The sequence below is a fragment of the Dermacentor variabilis genome, chromosome 2 (genome assembly GCF_050947875.1).
Source record: "Dermacentor variabilis isolate Ectoservices chromosome 2, ASM5094787v1, whole genome shotgun sequence".
Taxonomy (NCBI): Eukaryota; Metazoa; Arthropoda; class Arachnida; order Ixodida; family Ixodidae; genus Dermacentor; species Dermacentor variabilis.
The window spans coordinates 108,306,154-108,323,705 of NC_134569.1; the positions used below are offsets into that span (position 1 = coordinate 108,306,154).

The 17,552-nt window shown below is 44.5% G+C and overlaps 1 protein-coding gene across 3 annotated transcripts in view; it reads left to right on the top strand.

Annotated features, from left to right (window-relative positions):
- LOC142572491 (ovostatin-like) overlaps positions 1–17,552 on the top strand; it is a 289,668-nt gene that overhangs the window by 65,548 nt on the left and 206,568 nt on the right. For 2 of the 3 annotated variants that reach the window (XM_075681647.1, XM_075681649.1), the window contains 4 exons: positions 5,065–5,140; positions 5,269–5,337; positions 6,612–6,714; positions 7,773–8,098. In XM_075681647.1, coding sequence (XP_075537762.1) covers positions 5,065–5,140; positions 5,269–5,337; positions 6,612–6,714; positions 7,773–7,990 — 466 coding nt within the window. In that variant the 3' untranslated portion in view covers positions 7,991–8,098. Of the gene's footprint in view, positions 1–5,064; positions 5,141–5,268; positions 5,338–6,611; positions 6,715–7,772; positions 8,099–17,552 lie in introns of those variants that run through there. The other variant, XM_075681648.1, reaches the window with a different exon arrangement.

The window sequence follows — 17,552 nt, forward strand, 5'->3', positions numbered from 1 at the left end:
CAATTCAGAAAAAAGCTGCAAGATTTATGTTACCATTATGATCAGACTTTTCACCCTCTTCTGCACTTCGTTCCGTGAATTTAACTTAGCTCTATTCATGTCGCCGCATAGCATCGTCAGTTCTTCAGTTAGGCTTTCAAAAAACAAATATACTAATTTTGCTCCAGAGTCATTGACAAGACGACATCACAACTTGAACTTGATGCCCTACTTTGCATGCACTAATATGGTTACATACAGCTTCTTCCCTCGTTCCATAGAAGACTGGAATTCCTTACCTGGGTCTATTCGCTTGTGCTCACCCTGAAGTTGTGTATCTGCCATCGAAGATGAATGGTCCTAGCACTCACCCTCATCATTGTATCATATTTTTCTTTGTATAATTTCCCTTTGTTAACCCACTCCTGCTATAGTGCTTATTGCACTGTAGTACGTACAAACAAACAAACAAACAAACAAATAGCCTCTGATATTTTTTTTAACCTGCTTGCAAACCAACTTTCCCAGGATGAATGGCTGCTGTATGACTAACTTTCCAAGGACACTAAATGAATGGTTGCAGAAGAAAAGATCAGAAGCTGTAGAAAAGAAAAACTAGCCGTTGAAGGGCTTGTATGCCTTAGGTTTACTCATGAGCAAAAGTATACGAACCACATGGCTGCCGAAAAAAACATAATTTTTTCGTAATGAAACTGACAAGTACACTGTAAAATTCGTAATGCCAAGTTTGGCCTGCAGTCTTTCATTTCAAGTTGCATTCACAAACCGAGGAGAAAAGGAGTTTTATCGGGCAATCCTTGGCCCGTGTACTTTTGCTCACGGGTGTACTTCTAAAAGGGCCAACTTCAAGGAAAACGTCACTGGTTGTAGCATAAAAGATATAACTGCTACACGGTAGGCCGCCAAAAACACTAAATGACAAACTGAAAGCAAAAATTGCAGGTCATCATGTAGGATTTTGCTGCGAAACTGTAAAGAAAGCTTGCAATATCCATTTTGTTTCTATGCTGTTTTGAAAACTATTTGTGGTTGCCTCACTTTTAGCACACCAAGAACAGTAATCATACTTCGCTAGAATAGCAGCTTGGGCTTGTTGGTTTTCCATCCTGCTAGTAACAGCGCAAAATGTAGACAAGAGACGAGACAAGAAGACACCACAAGCGCTGACTTTCAACAATGTTTATTCCGAAAGAAACACGGCTTCTTGTAACCATTGCCCACACGTGTCGCAGTCACATGATCGCACATCATGTGAAACATGCACTTTTTTCTTTTTTGCACTCAAGATAGTGGTTGCACGTGCAAAAGCTCAAGTTCTTTTTTTGTCAGTAACAAGGACGGCGTGCTAACACATTGTCCATCCATCCTACTCATTGTCCATCCAATGCATTAGCACGCCGTCCTTGTTACTGACAAAAAAAGAACTTGAGCTTTTGCACGTGCAACCACTATCTTGAGTGCAAAAAAGAAAAAAGTGCATGTTTCACATGATGTGCAATCACGTGACTGCGATATGTGTGGGCAATGGTTATAAGAAGCCGTGTTTCTTTCGGAATAAGTCAGCGCTTGTGGTGTCTTCTTGTCTCGTCTCTTGTCTACATTTTGCACTGTTACTAGCAGGAGTAATCATACTTAAACAGTGGGTTGTCGCAAAATATTTGATTAATTTGAATATTCAAAAATACCGAATAATTCATTTTCAAATAGGAATACGAATAGTTAGTGTGTAAAATTCTATTTGTATTCGAAACTTGAAATATTCCTCCACCCCTAAATATATTGAATTAGGTGCTCAAGATGGCAACATGTTGGAACTCTTGTTGAAAGGGTCTGTGTCATACGTGTACAGATATAGAAAGTTTGTGTGTATCAGTGTCGAACTAAAGCCTTTTTTTGTTCCCATTTACATTCCAAATCGGTGAGAATGGTCCAGCTTTGGCTCAACTCCTCAGTGAAAAAAGAATAGTTTGAACTAGTTTGAAGCAGTTTATGTTCATTTGCATAACCTAAGAATATATTTACAGAAAGATACAATAAATTTGTTTTGTACAATATCTCCACGGACATAGTTTCTTTTTTAAAAATCACCTTGTGGAAGCAGATGTACCTCAGAAGCAATATGTCACAAGCAATACATCATGTCTATAACATCTATTTCATTTTACGTAGCAGTGTGATCAAAAGCGACTGCTCAACTAAAAGTTCTTCTTTATTTCAGCCATTATGTATAGGTAACCCGCCGTGGTTGCTCAGTGGGTATGGTGTTACGCTGCTGAGCCCAAGGCCGCAGGATCGAATCCCAGCCATGGCGGCCGCATTTCGATGGGGGAAAAATGCGAAAAGACCAGTGTACTTAGATTTAGGTGCACATTAAAGAACCCCAGGTGGTCGAAATTTCTGGAGTCCTCCACTATGGTGTGCCTCATAATCAGAAAGTGGTTTTGGCACGTAAAACCCCATAATAATAAAACAAAAATATGTCTAGGTCTCCCATCACTGGTGAACTATTTGATGGTCACCGATTTCAAGTGCTCGTGAGTGTGTTACTAATTATGCCTGCTTTCTGACATGACATATTGAAAACTGCAATGGGGCTATCACTTCTAAAATGACAGCAATCTGTTGTGCATTTAAAATCAAATCAAACTTTATTCCTTCAACAAAACATTGGGGAAGACAAGGGCTCGAAAAAAAAAAAATCTTGAAGATATCCATTTGCAGGGCTTTGAATGCCCATTTACGTCACAGTCAGCATAATATGGACATAGTTTGAGGGTGATATCATGCTCAGTATGAACTACAACACAAAAACATGTGGTAAAGCGCACATGCATACTGACTGCTATATTACATAGATTAGCAGTCAAGGAATGTTTGTACAGTGCTACATGACATAACTTTCAGTATTATACTTGATACAATGGTGTTATGACCCACTTTTAGTGTTATAGTAAAAACAAGAGATAAGTATGAAAGAGTAGTACATAATTGGTTTATAAGAAATATCTTGGCAAAAAACTGCATGAAAAGGATGTGGCAAGATAGAGAGAAATGACAGGCACATGCACTGCTCGCAACTAACAGTTTATTTCCAAAGAAACGGATTTTACATGTTCTTGGAGGGTGACAGATGCATCAGTCAACCTTCGATAGCTTTGTCGATAGCTTTGTGTTCTGATACCTTCAGGAGAGTATGCGAATCAGTTCTTGGTTAGCCAGCTTTGCTGTTGCCACGTGTATGTTACTTTAGTTTTTTCGTGCATGCTTGAGAAGACATCTGTTCTCCTTTCTGTGTAGTTTTCTACTTATTCTATTTCTTTGGAAATAAACTGTTAGTTGCGAGTAGCGCCCATATTTGTCGTTTCTCTCTATCTCATCTATGTCTTTTTCACGCAGTCTTTTGTTACGATGGAACCATACCAACTCACCCATCTCTGTTTTGATGAATTATAGGAAATAACAGTATTGCCCTCGTCTTACAAAAAAGGATGAGAATTCTGTTACTCATATTCTCTAGGTTAATTCCATTGACTTGGAGTTTATTTAACAAGACTGGAATAGTGTGTTTCAACATTTGTTAACATACAAATGACGAGTATGGTTGAGCTGCAAGTGCGGCATGGATGAAAAACTGCTGAGAAAGTGGTCAGTCTGAACTGAAAACCACTGTGTTTCTTGCTGTTACTTTTCCGGTTTCATTTTAGACTGAAAGAATCCATGACGCTCCAGTTATGTTCTGGTTGACACAACAATGTCTGTTTTCAATTCAGTTCCACTTTGATACCCTAGTATGCACTACACTAAGCTTTAAAAAAAAATGTTTTCGCATGGAAGTGGGCTAGCATACTAGATGTAACTAGCCTTCTTCATGGTGAAAGCTGAGCCATTAGAATTAATGCCCTGCATATACTAGGATTGCCTTGTTGCTTGCTAGGATGCCAGTGCCTGGTGTAAATAATGTAGTACCTACCTGGTCCTGCACCATTAAGGTAAACACCTCCTTGACCCTTTTTCTGGTACACTATTATCCGAAGCCCTAACCAAAAATGTGCAATCTTTCTTTTACTCCGGGATCCTTTATGAAAAACAATGTAGACAGTACTTTAAATGCTTATATATACAAATCTCAACCATTTATTGCAAAAGTGAAGCTTGACAGCAGTGGAACAAATTTCGCTATCTAAATATTTAATATTGCTAGAGAATTAAGAGTATTGTCAATGAGCCCAGTTCGTGCTTGGCCATCTTTTTCAGAAATGCACAGACAAGCCCAGCTTATCTGTGGCACAGGAGTCAGTAGTCCAGAACTCATAGAAGCCTAGCTTCAGAATGAAGGCAGGTAATTAGCCTTTAATTATAGGTATCTGCCTAAGTTTAATACCAGCCTTTCGGGGTTTTCTTTTTCAAAGTAGTATTCTTTTTAATTTAATTACAAAGATTGTTTGTACCAAATTTGCATTGCTTTATATGTGCTCTCTTGCTGCTAGTGGGCAGGGTCAGAGACCTATATCAGACACTCATTGCCCTTTGTCCTTGCGCCCTCTAAAAAATTTGTTCGAAGTTGTGTTGAGTACTAATGGGGTATTTCCTGTAGGTGTAAATGGCCCTGCACATAGGCAAGCTGCGAACTTGTAATCATAGGTGGTGCTGTAAAGCATAGTTTAGAAGAATATTTATATTTCGGATGTATCAGATGTGTAGAGAAAAAGAAATTGAGGCAGAACTGATTTATCTTTGTCTGTTACCCACCACTTTTAGTGGTGCATGTAATACTATTTGGCATAAAATGTCTGAACATCTTTTTTATAGTTTATTCATATTGCCTTTAAAGAAAGAATTTGTTGAAATTGTAATTTTGTATGTCCACAACCCATGTACATGCATGCAGATCTCTTTTGCCTGCACCTAAATTGATGGTAGTGCCGTAACACCTTCATGATGTCACTTTCTGCAACTTACCTGCAGAAACCTCCTTGCCGCTCCAGAAGAGCTTAAGCTGCTTGTTCCTGTGCTTCAAGAGTTTTTGTCTCCTGACAGTCGGTAAAATATTTTGTGTGCTTACAGTTACCTCCTATCCTGGGGCATGTCTGGAATGGTGATAATACAAGTCCACCTGCAGACTGGATTCCGGTTCAGCAAGGTCTCTCTTTTGATCCAAGATGTTGTTTTAATTTGTGATATTGCAAATTTATCGCAGTCGCACATTTTTTCGCTGTGCTTACAATATTTTTCACTGGACATTGTTTACTTTACCCAAATTGTCTTCAGGTGACAGATGACCTAGAGGTAAAAAAGATTGAGGAAGAAATTAATAAAGTGAACCTCTACTTTGATGAGGTGAGTTTAAAATATTTGTTCTATTAAATTGGTGCCTCTGCTTCTAGCAGATCTAGCTTTGCAGTGAACATTTTATTGAACACATTCAGTTTAGTGACTCAATCTAATGATTTCAGTTAGATTGTTCAGTAAGAAGCAGGTAGTCTTTGAATGAGGTGGGAGAAAGAGAAGTGGTATTGCCTAGCATAGTAGTTTACACCTTTAATTGCTATTGTATACTTATCTGGCAAAATTGCAATTGCATTTGGTCCATAAGTTATTGAACTTGATTAAAAATATGATACAGCAGGCACACCTACTGCATGGTATGTTTTACGATTTGGGAATGATACTTCTGCTACATGTTTCATTGTTTCTGCACAGTTTCATCCCATTGTACCTTGGTACCATTATACTGAATTATGTTTTTGAGAAGTTTCTGCTGAGAGAAGTGCAAAAACACTCTTAATGAAACATTTTCACTCATATTCACAGATGGCAGGCTTCATTTTTTTTTCCAAATGTTACTGCACTGTCTTGTTTGGGACTTTCCTTGTCTCAGAGGGTCACTCCATGTGTGTTTAGCACTCACAATACTCTATTTGAGCACCTTTGAGAAGTTCATTTTCCTGCACAAGGGAAATTCATTCCATGTCGGTTACAGTGAATGAAATGTTCAAATTTACACTCTTAAGCAAAATTACACCCTTTGTGTCATATCTTGCCATGCAACAATAATCGTCATCTGTCTTGGCCACACTTCCTTTAACGCTGTAAGCCTGGTACTTCCAAGTCACGAACGGCATGCGCATTATCAGTATGACAGCATTCTCAACAAGAAAGTAGCAAGCGCAGCGTTTTCAAGAAAGGAAACGCAAGCAGGGCAGATGACGATTATTGTTGTGTGGCAAATATACACCCCAAAGGGAGTACATTTCATTAAGAGTGTAGCATGAGGCTGGAGGACGTGTGGTCTCCGCATGCACCTGCCACATACCGGCTTGTCACCACTGAACTTAATCGCCACCCAAAGTTGCTGGAAATGTCACAAGTCTCTACTCTATAGAGGTGCAGGTGGATTACATGTACTTTAGTACTTTTTAAAATTACTCTAGTAGACTTGATGCTGTTCCTAAGCTTGGCCTCAAGGATTTACAGTGCCAACATGGTGACAGAAATTTCATTTTCCTGGGAAACAGTCTTGGGTGTTAAGCAAAGGGTCTGTAGCATGCCCTTGGAAACCCACTAGATTCTGCATGCAAGTGCTGCATCTTTCTTTTCTTCCACTTTTACAGCTCAGCAATAGGAGGACATGTGTGACCTTGGTGTTGACTCAGGAGTATGTAGTGCGGGATAATCTGCCAGCAGCTGTAATTCTGCAAGACTACTACGACCCTGGTTTGTAACACATAATGTGGTGTCATATTTATCGTGAGCAGGTCGTCATTAATATTTCATTTCAGTCTACGTGCATTTCCGACTTATTGCTCTTTGCACAAGTTAACACTATGCAGTAGACCACTGATACAAATTAAAGAAACTGCTGTACAAGAACATTATCATACCCACATATATGCAACATAATTATTTCTAATAGTCCCTGCACTCAAGTTCCCTTGGCAATATTACGCATGAAATCTTGAAAAGAATGCACCAATGATGGATAGATGAGAAATTGATCACATTGTTGTTGAATTCAATTGGTTTATTACAAAGCAACTCTTCATTGTTTCACATGTGAAGGAGCAGAGGAGCTACAAAATGTAAGAGAGGGGAGGGTGAATTACCTACTGTAAACACTGTAGCTCTCTCGATCAAGAAAGGCAGCCATCAGGACTCCCACTTGGTCTTCCCCACCAAGGTCTAACCGAGCCCGCTGCTGCTTAACTACATATATACACATATACGCATCAAGAATTATGCCTTAAGGGCAAGTCTTTATCACAAAAAAAAAAAAAAAAAAACTACAGTAAATCATATGAGAGTTTGTATATTCAGCTTGACATGACTAATGGTCACTCCAAATGTCATTACATTTGTGTTTCTCTGGTGAATTCAGATCAACTTGAATTGACTCCACCAGAAAAGTTGCAGTTGAGCACTGGAGCACATAGGCTTACTGACGTAAAGCATGAGGAAATTGTTCTATGTATACTACAGCACAAAGCTTCAGTGCTAAAGGACAACAGCATGAGAAGAGTCGCAAGGCACACTAAGTGTTTTTCTTCTCACACTCTTGTCTTTAGCACTAAAGCTTCACTGAGTCTTTGCTTACCGCTCAAATTCACTTTGACAAATGTGATTTGTTGTGTCTGCATGATTTCTTATCTCACCGTCATTGCATCATTCTTTAAGATGTTATTTCAACACTAAAGTGCTCCAAATATCAGTGTTGTTGCAACATTATCTGACCTGAGCTACTTCATAATCACTTATTTTTCTCTTATTCTTTACAGAAGCGATCGTGCTAAGAAACTACACAATTCCCGGTTGTGAGAGAGACCAACAAGACATTGCCGACTTGCAAGTGCCTTTGCATTCGGATGTGTTGCAGGAAGATGTTCGTTCAGAAGGAACTCGTCTTAGCAACTTCCGGAATGTTGATCATGAGCCCGACTTCCCAGATGGCCCAGAAGCAAACTTGCCTGTAACTGTGGCAGCTCCTGAGAATTGAACAGGAAAAAGTCGTCACATATGTGCCAAAAACTTCCGTATCTTAGGAACTTGCACCGTATGCTCCTCCTCAAATCCAAAAGAGGAAAAGGTCAGCATTGAGCAAACAAATTTGCGTTGCGCTAGCAAACTGTTTTGTTGAACTCTTATTCTGCGGTTTGACGTTATGGATTCTGGATGGAGCAGATGAGCAAGGAAGTCAACCTGTTGTCTTAACAAAACTCTTACAGGAACCTTTGTTGCCACTGTTGTGAACACGGCATATATGTTTATGCTAAACGGGCCAGACTGATACCCTGCAATTTGCGGTTAGCTTTCATGGCACTTTTTGCAAAATTTGCAAGGAAATGTGTCAAGATAGTATGGTAGCTAACCAAAAATAGGCCATCTTGCATGCAGTGAGGTTCTGCAACATGAGGTTATATTGGCTCATTGTTGTGTTTCATCTCGCTAACGTAAGAATATAATATTCTAGACCTCTAATTTTGAAAGCAACCAAGCTATAGAAATTTAGCACAATAACTGAAACAAATAGGTAGGTTTTTATTATGCCGCACATCTTTCCTTGTTTTCAAGCCATAAAGTGCATAGCAGGTGCACATGTTTGTTTACAATTACGATTGAGACATTTGCTTAAAATAAAAAAGAAAAGACAATGCATTTCAAGTCTCCTTTTCTGCTCCGTGCTGATCTGTTGTGGATGCAGAAAGCTAGTAAATAATGAATGTGTCAGACGGCTCCTCTATACACACTACATAAATCTTATTGAATGTTTGAAGATACGATGATGACACAAACATTTAATTTTTCTGCTTCTCCTAGAGTCCATGGGCATTAGGGGCACATATGCCGATTAGAGGTGTCATCGAACATAAATTTCTGTAATCATATAAGAGTTCAAAATTGTTTTTTTTTGTGACTTGGTTTTGTGACCAACAGGATGATGAGCTAGTGAAATGCACAAATGCATTCTTTGGAGCCTGGGTCTACTTCAGGAGCTATGAAAGTCGCACTTATGCTCATGGAAGATGTGAACCAACTATTCTATTCATTTTTGTGATTCACTCCGAACCTAGCTTTTCAATCGACCTTAGGTAATTGTAAGGCTTAAGTAATAAAAGATATTCGCAAGCTATTCTGCCGCACTTCATAGCATCGAATTCCATCTGAACTGTAATGCAGTATGGCAATATTATTTTTAATTGTTTCCTTAAAAAAAAAAAGACTCCGCCTATACATATAATTTCGCGATTTTGGGGGTACGGACAATCATCTAACGGATGCTTGAAAGCGCTCAATTTAAAAAAAGTGTACTAAAAAAAAAAAAGAAATACAAGAATTCTTTCAGTTAAAAGCCGCTCCCCTCATTCTAAACGGTATGAGGATCACGGCACCGCATGCCGGGAGGACGAATAAACGTGACAGTTTGATGCATGACATACTTTGGTAAATCGATCATAACCGCCACCGTCGGCACGTGATGTTCACGAAGGGCGGCGGCGGCGCCGCGCAGTCGCAGCGCGCAAAACGTATTTTTCTTGACTTTTTTTTTTTTTTTTGTATTATGACGCACTTATGCTGACGCAAAGCTTCCGCGGCGCATTTATTGTTTTCGGTTTGCAGACGACGGACCTTTTGCGAGATGGTGTTTGCGCGTAGCTGTAGAGCTCTGTCACGTCGCGATAACTCGTGACAGTTCGATAACTGTCGGACAGTATGCATAAATGAGTCGGACACAAATGTGCGCCCGCGCGCGTGCGTTTGCGAGATCAGCTATGCTACCCCAAGAAATGGGAATGCCGGCGCGCCGTGACATGTCTTAGCTTGACATACATGCCACGTTTAGCTTTCTTTTGTTTTCCTTCAGTGCGTGCGCTGACACTGGGAGGGTCAAAGTGGGGAAAAAATGTGTGTGTGTGTGTGTGCGTGTAGTGTGTGTGTGGTGTAGTGTGTGTAGTGTAGTGCGGGCGGGTGTGTGAAGTGTGGGCGGGTGTACATATATATATATATGTATATATACACATGGAAGAAGAGATAACTTCCGGCCGGCGGGAACCGAACCCAGAGCCTCCGCACTGCGCGTGCGTTGCACTACCAATTGTGCTACAGCAACGGCTATTATTCCGGCCACTTAGGAGTGCAACACAGGCGTAGTGCTAAGGTTGTGGATTCGGCTCGCACCTGTGGGAAGTTATCTTTTCGTACAATTTAATTTCCCTTTTCTTAACCCAACCGCAGCTAACTTCCCCTATCATTTCCTTGAATTTATTGTCTGTTGGCGTACGATCATGATTATATATATGCGTTGGTATAACGTCGCACCTGTTTCTCGGACCCATGATTTAAAGAGCTGTCACCACATCACAAAGCGTTGTTGTAGCATCATATATCTATTACGTCGCACCTGCAGGTATATGGCGCTACAACAACGCTTTGCAATGTGGTGAACGATCTTTAAATCAAGGATCCGAGACCTCAAACAGGTATGACGTAATACCAGCGCATTTCTCTCGCATTGAACGTTAAATGGAAGCTGTACTTGTGTCTGCTTTTTGAGCAGACGACGCGCACGCTCTCTGTGTTAGTTCCTTGTGACAAAGCATGTTTTGAGTGAGTTATGTTAAACTAAATGGAAAAAAAAACGAATATTAAAGAATGAGAAACTAAATTTACACATGGCGTCAGGCCGTGCACAGTTATACACGTAACGTAGTCGAAGCACGTTTCCACATAAAGGAAAATTTGAACAACTCATTTGTTCATGTGTATCTCTGGGCATGGAGAGTACATAAAGAAAAAGAAAATAGATTGTTGCTTCAGTTGGAACTTCAATATAATGTAGTAATTAATTGCAACTGGTTCGCTAAACTATCCACAACTGAAAACTCGCTCCAGCATATCAAAAATGCGCTTCAGTCATAATTCTGAGGTGTAACTCAGCGTAGCCTACACGATATGTTTGGTATTACAGGGTTAGATGAATACATATATACGGGTGCTCGTTACACAAAGCTATAGGCGGTTAGATATAGACGGGCTTGCCATTCGGCGTGCGCCATTATTACCGCATATAGAGACAATCCGTGAAGTGCCTGCTGGCCGCACGACGGCCAACGCTCAGCATTCCGGTTATACATATGGGTTTTTAATTACAACCTACTTTAAACACCACCGCATTTAAAGCAAATTTTAGTGGAATAAATGCAGTTCTGCAGCGCAGACGAGAGAAAAATAAGATCGTAGCTGAAAGCTTGCCGAGAGCGTTGTATATACGCACACAGAAAAAAAAAAAAAATGCTCGCGTAGTGCGCGTGACCTGTGTTGCGGTCGGCTGCGGGCGCTATAACCGCTCTTTGTTCGGGGCTCCCTTGGGTCTTCGTGGCGAGCCAAATATCGAGTGCCGTTCGTCATCCCTGACGGGTTTCGCAAACTGCACGGCGGCAAAGCGGTGACGAAGGCTGTCACGACACGCAATCTCTTTTGGCCGCGGTCCAGAAGCGCCCCGAGGAACCAGGGCGCATAGCGAAATGCATTGCGCGTTATATAGCGGAGCCTAAGCGAAACGAAAGCGAACACATAAGTCCGTCGAAAATCCGACAAGGCAGTTCTTTTGCTTGCGCAAGCGCGGTATATTATATGTGCGCATGATCGCTCCGATGATTGCCCGTGAAAGCCGCGGCCGCGCCTTCAATTACAATCGTGCCGTGTAGTATCACGTTTCGCAGATCTAAGCTCAAGAACGTGCTTCCTCCCAAGCCTGCCTGAATGCAAAGTACACCAGGCTGTTTTCTTAATTACGGGTTCTTTCTTTTTTCATCCTTCTTTTTTTTTCGTATCGCCACAGAATACTCACTCAACGCACGCAAAGAAGCTTTCAGGTGTTTAAATCCACGGCTATGTAGCGGGAAAGTTAAGGGAAAAAAAAAAGAAAAAATGGAGCGCCGAGAAGCCGTGAGATTTAAAGGCTGCGAGGCGGCGCTAAACGATCTATAACAGGTTCTGGCAGGCGAGCGACGCGTATAAGCGCTCCGTACTCACGCGACAAGCGAAAGGGGGGGAAAGAATTTAGTCGCACTCGAATTCTCACAGTTGGCAAGGTCCCAAGACAGCGTGTTTACAAACGCTGCCACACGCAAGTTGGTTTCACCTAAAGAGCGCCTCCGGAAAAGAAAGAAAGAAGGGAGCCAGCGTAGGTAGAGGAAGGGCGGCGTAAAGAATATATATAATCCAGAACGAAAACTACGTGTAAAGTGAGAAAGTGGACTCTAGTTTGAGGCGTATGTGCTAAGAAGGGTCGTCACCCCGCTTTATCGCCGCTGCAGGTTGCTTGCATGCATGCTGGGCATGGCGGCGAAGCCGCCGCGCTCTTCGTATTAATTCAGGCCACGCCCGCGATCGTGCGCTGAAATGTAGTGCGTGCGCGGCGGCTGATTGCGATCTTCGGCCTATGCGTGCATACATGGGCCGCAACCTCCCCCTCCCCCCCCCCCCCGTCTTCTCCCAACCTTCCCCACCTTTATTTACACTTGAACGGTACATCGTGTCGTGGCATCTGACGGTGCTATTGTTATGCTTTGTTGCCGAACATCTAACGCTGTTGCCCAACAATGTAGCCGAAAAAGAAAGGAGAGAAAGAAGAAATACACGACCGTGCAAATAAGAAAAGCGGGTGTTGCGACAGTTGAGGTAGAAATGAAACTCGGCGCTACGTACACGATTTCTTCTAAATATTGTAAATGCAAATATATTTTAAAATGCATTTTCTTGCTTGTCTTTGCGCTTCACTCTTCCTTCTAATGTCTATATTTACTCTCTCCTTTGCATATCACTCCTCCCCTGTATATTGGCCGATCTTTTGAGGTAACACCCCACTGTTACGGTAACACATTTACGGTGTTACCTGCTTGAAGTAACGCCGTAACCGTAGGCTAGACAGCTGCGGTGCGGCAAGCGCATAATTCTCCACTCTTCCTCATTCTTCTCACAAGTTAACAAATACATGTTTATTACGGTAACGTTTAATTTTACCGTCTATCGCTTCAACTACGGAAAATCTGCACTCCCGGCCTTTGTAAGAAGCGTGCGTGATGTTCAATTCCATTTGAATAGAAAGAAACAAGAACTCGATATAACGTTTACAACGTCTTATGTATGGGGTCTTTTTTCGCTGTGCGCGCGTTCTCTCGGGGCGTGGGATTTGTCGTGGGATTACAGCGTCGGCAAACGTTTTTCACACTTGTTTATTTGCATTCTTAACAAGTGCAAATTCCGTGCGATGCTTTCGCAGGTGTGGGCATACCTGCGGACATACCTGCGTATTATATATACCTAAAAGATATGTAATGAAAGAAACAAAGCTCAGTGCCTTTCCATTCTGTGCAGAAGGATGACCAGCGAGCTGTGTATCTGGGCCCCTTAATGGCGAACTGCACCTACGCCGCGGGTCGGCCAGGTATTTCACTATCTTCGGGATCGGCCCACATGTGGAGAGTGCTTAACGCCTGATTCACCTCCGCCGCGGGTCGGCAGTGCATTGCACTATCTTAGGGATCGGCCCACGTACGGAGAGTTTTCTGTCTACACACGGACATGCTCCTGGGGGAACTCTAGCCCCTAACAGCTTCGCTGTAGAAAGTGTCTGACGATTACGATACCTTCTAATGCGAGATTTGAGCGCTGCTTTATACGTTTTTTTCCATTGAGGCAAAGAATTTGAGACCGAAATTGCCGCACGGACTGGAAGTGGGCCAGTATCGTCAGCGCCTTCGCAGAGGGCAGTATGGGAACTACCCTATGGGAAGGGCAGTATGGGGGCAGTATGAGGTCCCGGCGTTCGTGTTGTCTTTCTCTTCTCAGCCGTGTTCAATTGTGCGCTGGAACGATGTTTCATAATGCAAAAAAATTACCGAAGATTACGTTACTTCCTAATGCGAAATGTGAGCGCAGCAAATAAGCTGTTTCACCTTTTGGATAGATTGAGGCAAAGAAATCGAGCAACACATGTATGCGCTATCACATAATTTTGTTTTTATTTTTCACACATTCCTTTAACAAAGACTCCACTAACAGTTCTTGACAGTCATGAAGGAAGCTTTGTGGTCGGAGAAATAGACTGATATATGTTCGACTTGGTACACCAATGCTTGATTCTCAAAGACGAGATCTATACAAGTGCCTCGCGAGGTTGTCACAGCCGTGGGGGAAGCAGAGGCTAAGCGCCGCCGCCGAGAAGACCCTGCCGTTCGCGCCGCCGAAGCGGAGGCTCATCGCCGCCGTCGAGAGCAACCAGCAGTAAGCGAGGCTGAAGCAGAAGCTCATCGCCGCCGCCGAGAAGACCCTGCAGTTCGCGCCGCCGAAGCGGAGGCTCATCGCCGCCGTCGAGAGCAACCAGCAGTAAGCGGAAGCGGAGGGGGGCGGCGTGTACACCCAGCGGCAAACGATGGGGGCAGAAGCGCGCGCAGCAAGCGGACAACACGATAAAGGGAGGAGGGAAGAGATAGCAGCGACTGACTGATGCCGCTGACGGCGATAGTGAGTCAACCCCAGCTATCCGCCACACAAGAACAGGGGGGGGGGGACCCTTTCCTCTTTCTGCATGGCGGCGACGGTGTTCTATGCAGTCACGTTATCTTGACTCTCTAGCGGCGTCAGCGGCATCCAGCGGTATCAGTCGGTCGCTGCTAGCGCTGGGGGGATGAAAGGGGGGCGGAGCTGGTTACGAGGCCGACGACGACGCCGACGACGACGACGACGCGAAACCCAGGAACGGACGCCAAAGAGCTGCGCTCTAAAAAACCGGCGTCCGTGTTGTCTTTCTCTTCTCGTCCGTGTTCAATTGTGCGCTGGAACGGTGTTTCATAACGCTAATCATAACCAACTAGCCCAGCTGTCCATACTTAGTAGTATGGGAACGCTGGCACGATGAGCGGCACCAGCGGCAGGGGCGCCAACAGGCATGCTGTGGTAGAAGACGACGAACGCGCGAGGAATGGAACGCGCGCGTTTGCGCGGCTACGCCGACGCTCAACCCAAGAACGGGCGCAAGGGATTTGTTGCGGCGCGCTATCGTCTGTTCAACTGTCGTGGTACAATTGTACGAAATTATCGTGAAAGTGTCTAAGGGACAGTTAGGTGCTCGAGAGGAAGTGCATATATGAGGCAGATATCGTGCGTCCCAGCTAACGTTAGGCAAGCAAGCTATTCAAGAAAATGAAAAAAGAAAGCACGGTACAATGTACAATTATGTTCGGTCGTTAGAGGTGTGACGGCCGAGCACCGTAGGTCTTTAAATATATTATTGCGATAGCACTTACAGGGACACTCCAGGCACATTTCTGCCGTCGGTGTTGCCGTCGCCGTGAGGCTGCGTATAAAGTCCAAGGGCGATAACGCCGTCACCGCGCGCCGTACACTGTATGTGCGAGTGAAAGCGTGCGAGAGGAGCCGTCGAGCGCGGCTCAATCTCGCCCGCGCGTCAGAGAGGAACGCAGGCAGGAAGTGCCATAGAAGAAAGGGAAGCCCCGGGGAGGAGGGAAGGGAGTGGGGGGAGGGTTCTACTCTGGCGCTGCAAATGGGGTATATGTGGCGCATGCGCGCGGTCGCGCGGCCGTATTGGCGGCGAGGAGTTACGGAGTCGCCATCTATCGGAAGCGCCTCGCTGGCGTAGTATGAGGGATCACGCGGCGCGCTCCTCATAGGTTTTGCTGTCAGCGCTCACTGAAAACACCAACCGGGTGCTCTCCCGGAAATTTCTGTAAGTACTTTCGAAACGAGAGACGTTTTCTACTGTGTAAATAATAATCTTGGGCAAACTGAAAGCACGGAATCGTTTACAGACGCTATCTCTTTACCGAATACGTACAGTGAACGCCACTGTGCGCGGTCGCCGCGATTTAGTCTCCCAAACCGGCTTCTTGCGTGAAAGGTAGGCAAACGCCGAGACCAAGCTGTGTGAATTATGTTCTTATAGCGTTTGTATATCTAAATGGAGCCTAATAGAACGAAGCCTGAATGCAGCGATCGCACAGCTTCGCAGCGACCGACTGCGCGTCTGCATGCTTGTCCGCACACTGTTTCGCTTTCACCGCGTGCGCGTTTTCACACCGTGCCATGAGCTTTAGGCTGCAGAATATGAGCATTTGACAGTATACAAGCAACCAATGTTGCGTGGGCGCTATGAAAGCTGTTCAAAAATAATTTCATTGTAGAGACTTCGACGCCTACGGGGACTGATGTGCCGGACGTCGCGACGATTCAGTCTTCTTTTTTCTTCTAAATTCTTGGATGTTTCAATATTATTTCTCGAGTTGCGTCGCACTGTATGTTTATCGGTGTTCTCAGCGTGCAATTTCCCGCTGCTCCTTTATTGTAATCCAGTGCATTAATTCATAACACAAATATGACCATATGCCATGCTTTTTTTAAACGTGCCTCTTACCGCTGTCTTTCCACTCCACTGAACTTGCCAGTATCTATAGCATCGACAAGTTCATAGACCAAACCGTCATGACATTAGTCGGGCAGCGGGCTCGGGCGAGCGTCTCAGTGCGCGCCTTCAGAACATCGCAGACCGGGCGCCGTAGCAGAAAACTGCCTCGCGTCTGTGCTTGCTGCATACCCGAGTTGTAGCCGATGAATGTTTGCCTGTTTTATGTTTCGCGAGCCAAGCTTCACGCAGCTTCTTGTCCTGCGGCTACGTGTGAATAGGGCTGACACCGGCCTCCATTACGTGCGTCCGGCCCTGCGGCACCGAGCAGTAGCCTACCATGTTGCGCGCCTTCAAAGGCAGCCACTACCTATTGTAGTGCTTTCAAGCGTTGTAAAGGAGACACTCGAAGCGGGAAAATTTCGCCACTAAATGAGGTCCGCAGCGTACGAGGGGATTTTAACTCGTTTTCAGCTCGCTTCGGCGCTCCCGAAGCAGCCGACGCGGCCGCTATGTCCACGTGATCCCTCCTAGCACGTCACGCCGACGGTGGCGCCAGTTTTTCCAGTGGTGGAGCTCGAGGCCAATACCTAAAACCCCTCCATCCACGCGCCACCGCCGGTTTCGTGGTGGTACGCGGTGGATGGGGGGGGCTTTAGTATACCTTGTTGCGTTTCGCCTGCGACACGTGGTTTTGCCGGCGCGACTGCGGCGGGGCGGCAGACATTTTGGCCCGATCGTCGTCGCCGCAACGCTCATCGGCAGGTGTTTCCAGGCGCGACTGCGGCGATGCGACCGCAAAGGATCACCCTCTCATTCCAGTCATTGTGCCCGAACCAGGCGATGCGAAAGCAGGGATCATCCTCTCATTACAGTCATTGTGCCCGACCGGCAGCGCTACGACAGGGTGCTACGAGATCGTGCTCGACATGGTGCTACGGCAGCGCTACGACAGGGTGCTACGAGATCGTGCTCGACATGGTGCTACGGCAGCGCTACGACAGTGTGCGTCACCATTAGCCCATTGTACATTCACGTGCTCGTCTTTTGAGGGGTTCCTTCTTGCCCTCAACTGCGAGAGTATAAAAACAGCTGCCCCCGGACGCCAAGAGGAGGGCTCCGATTTCTTCTGTTGAGT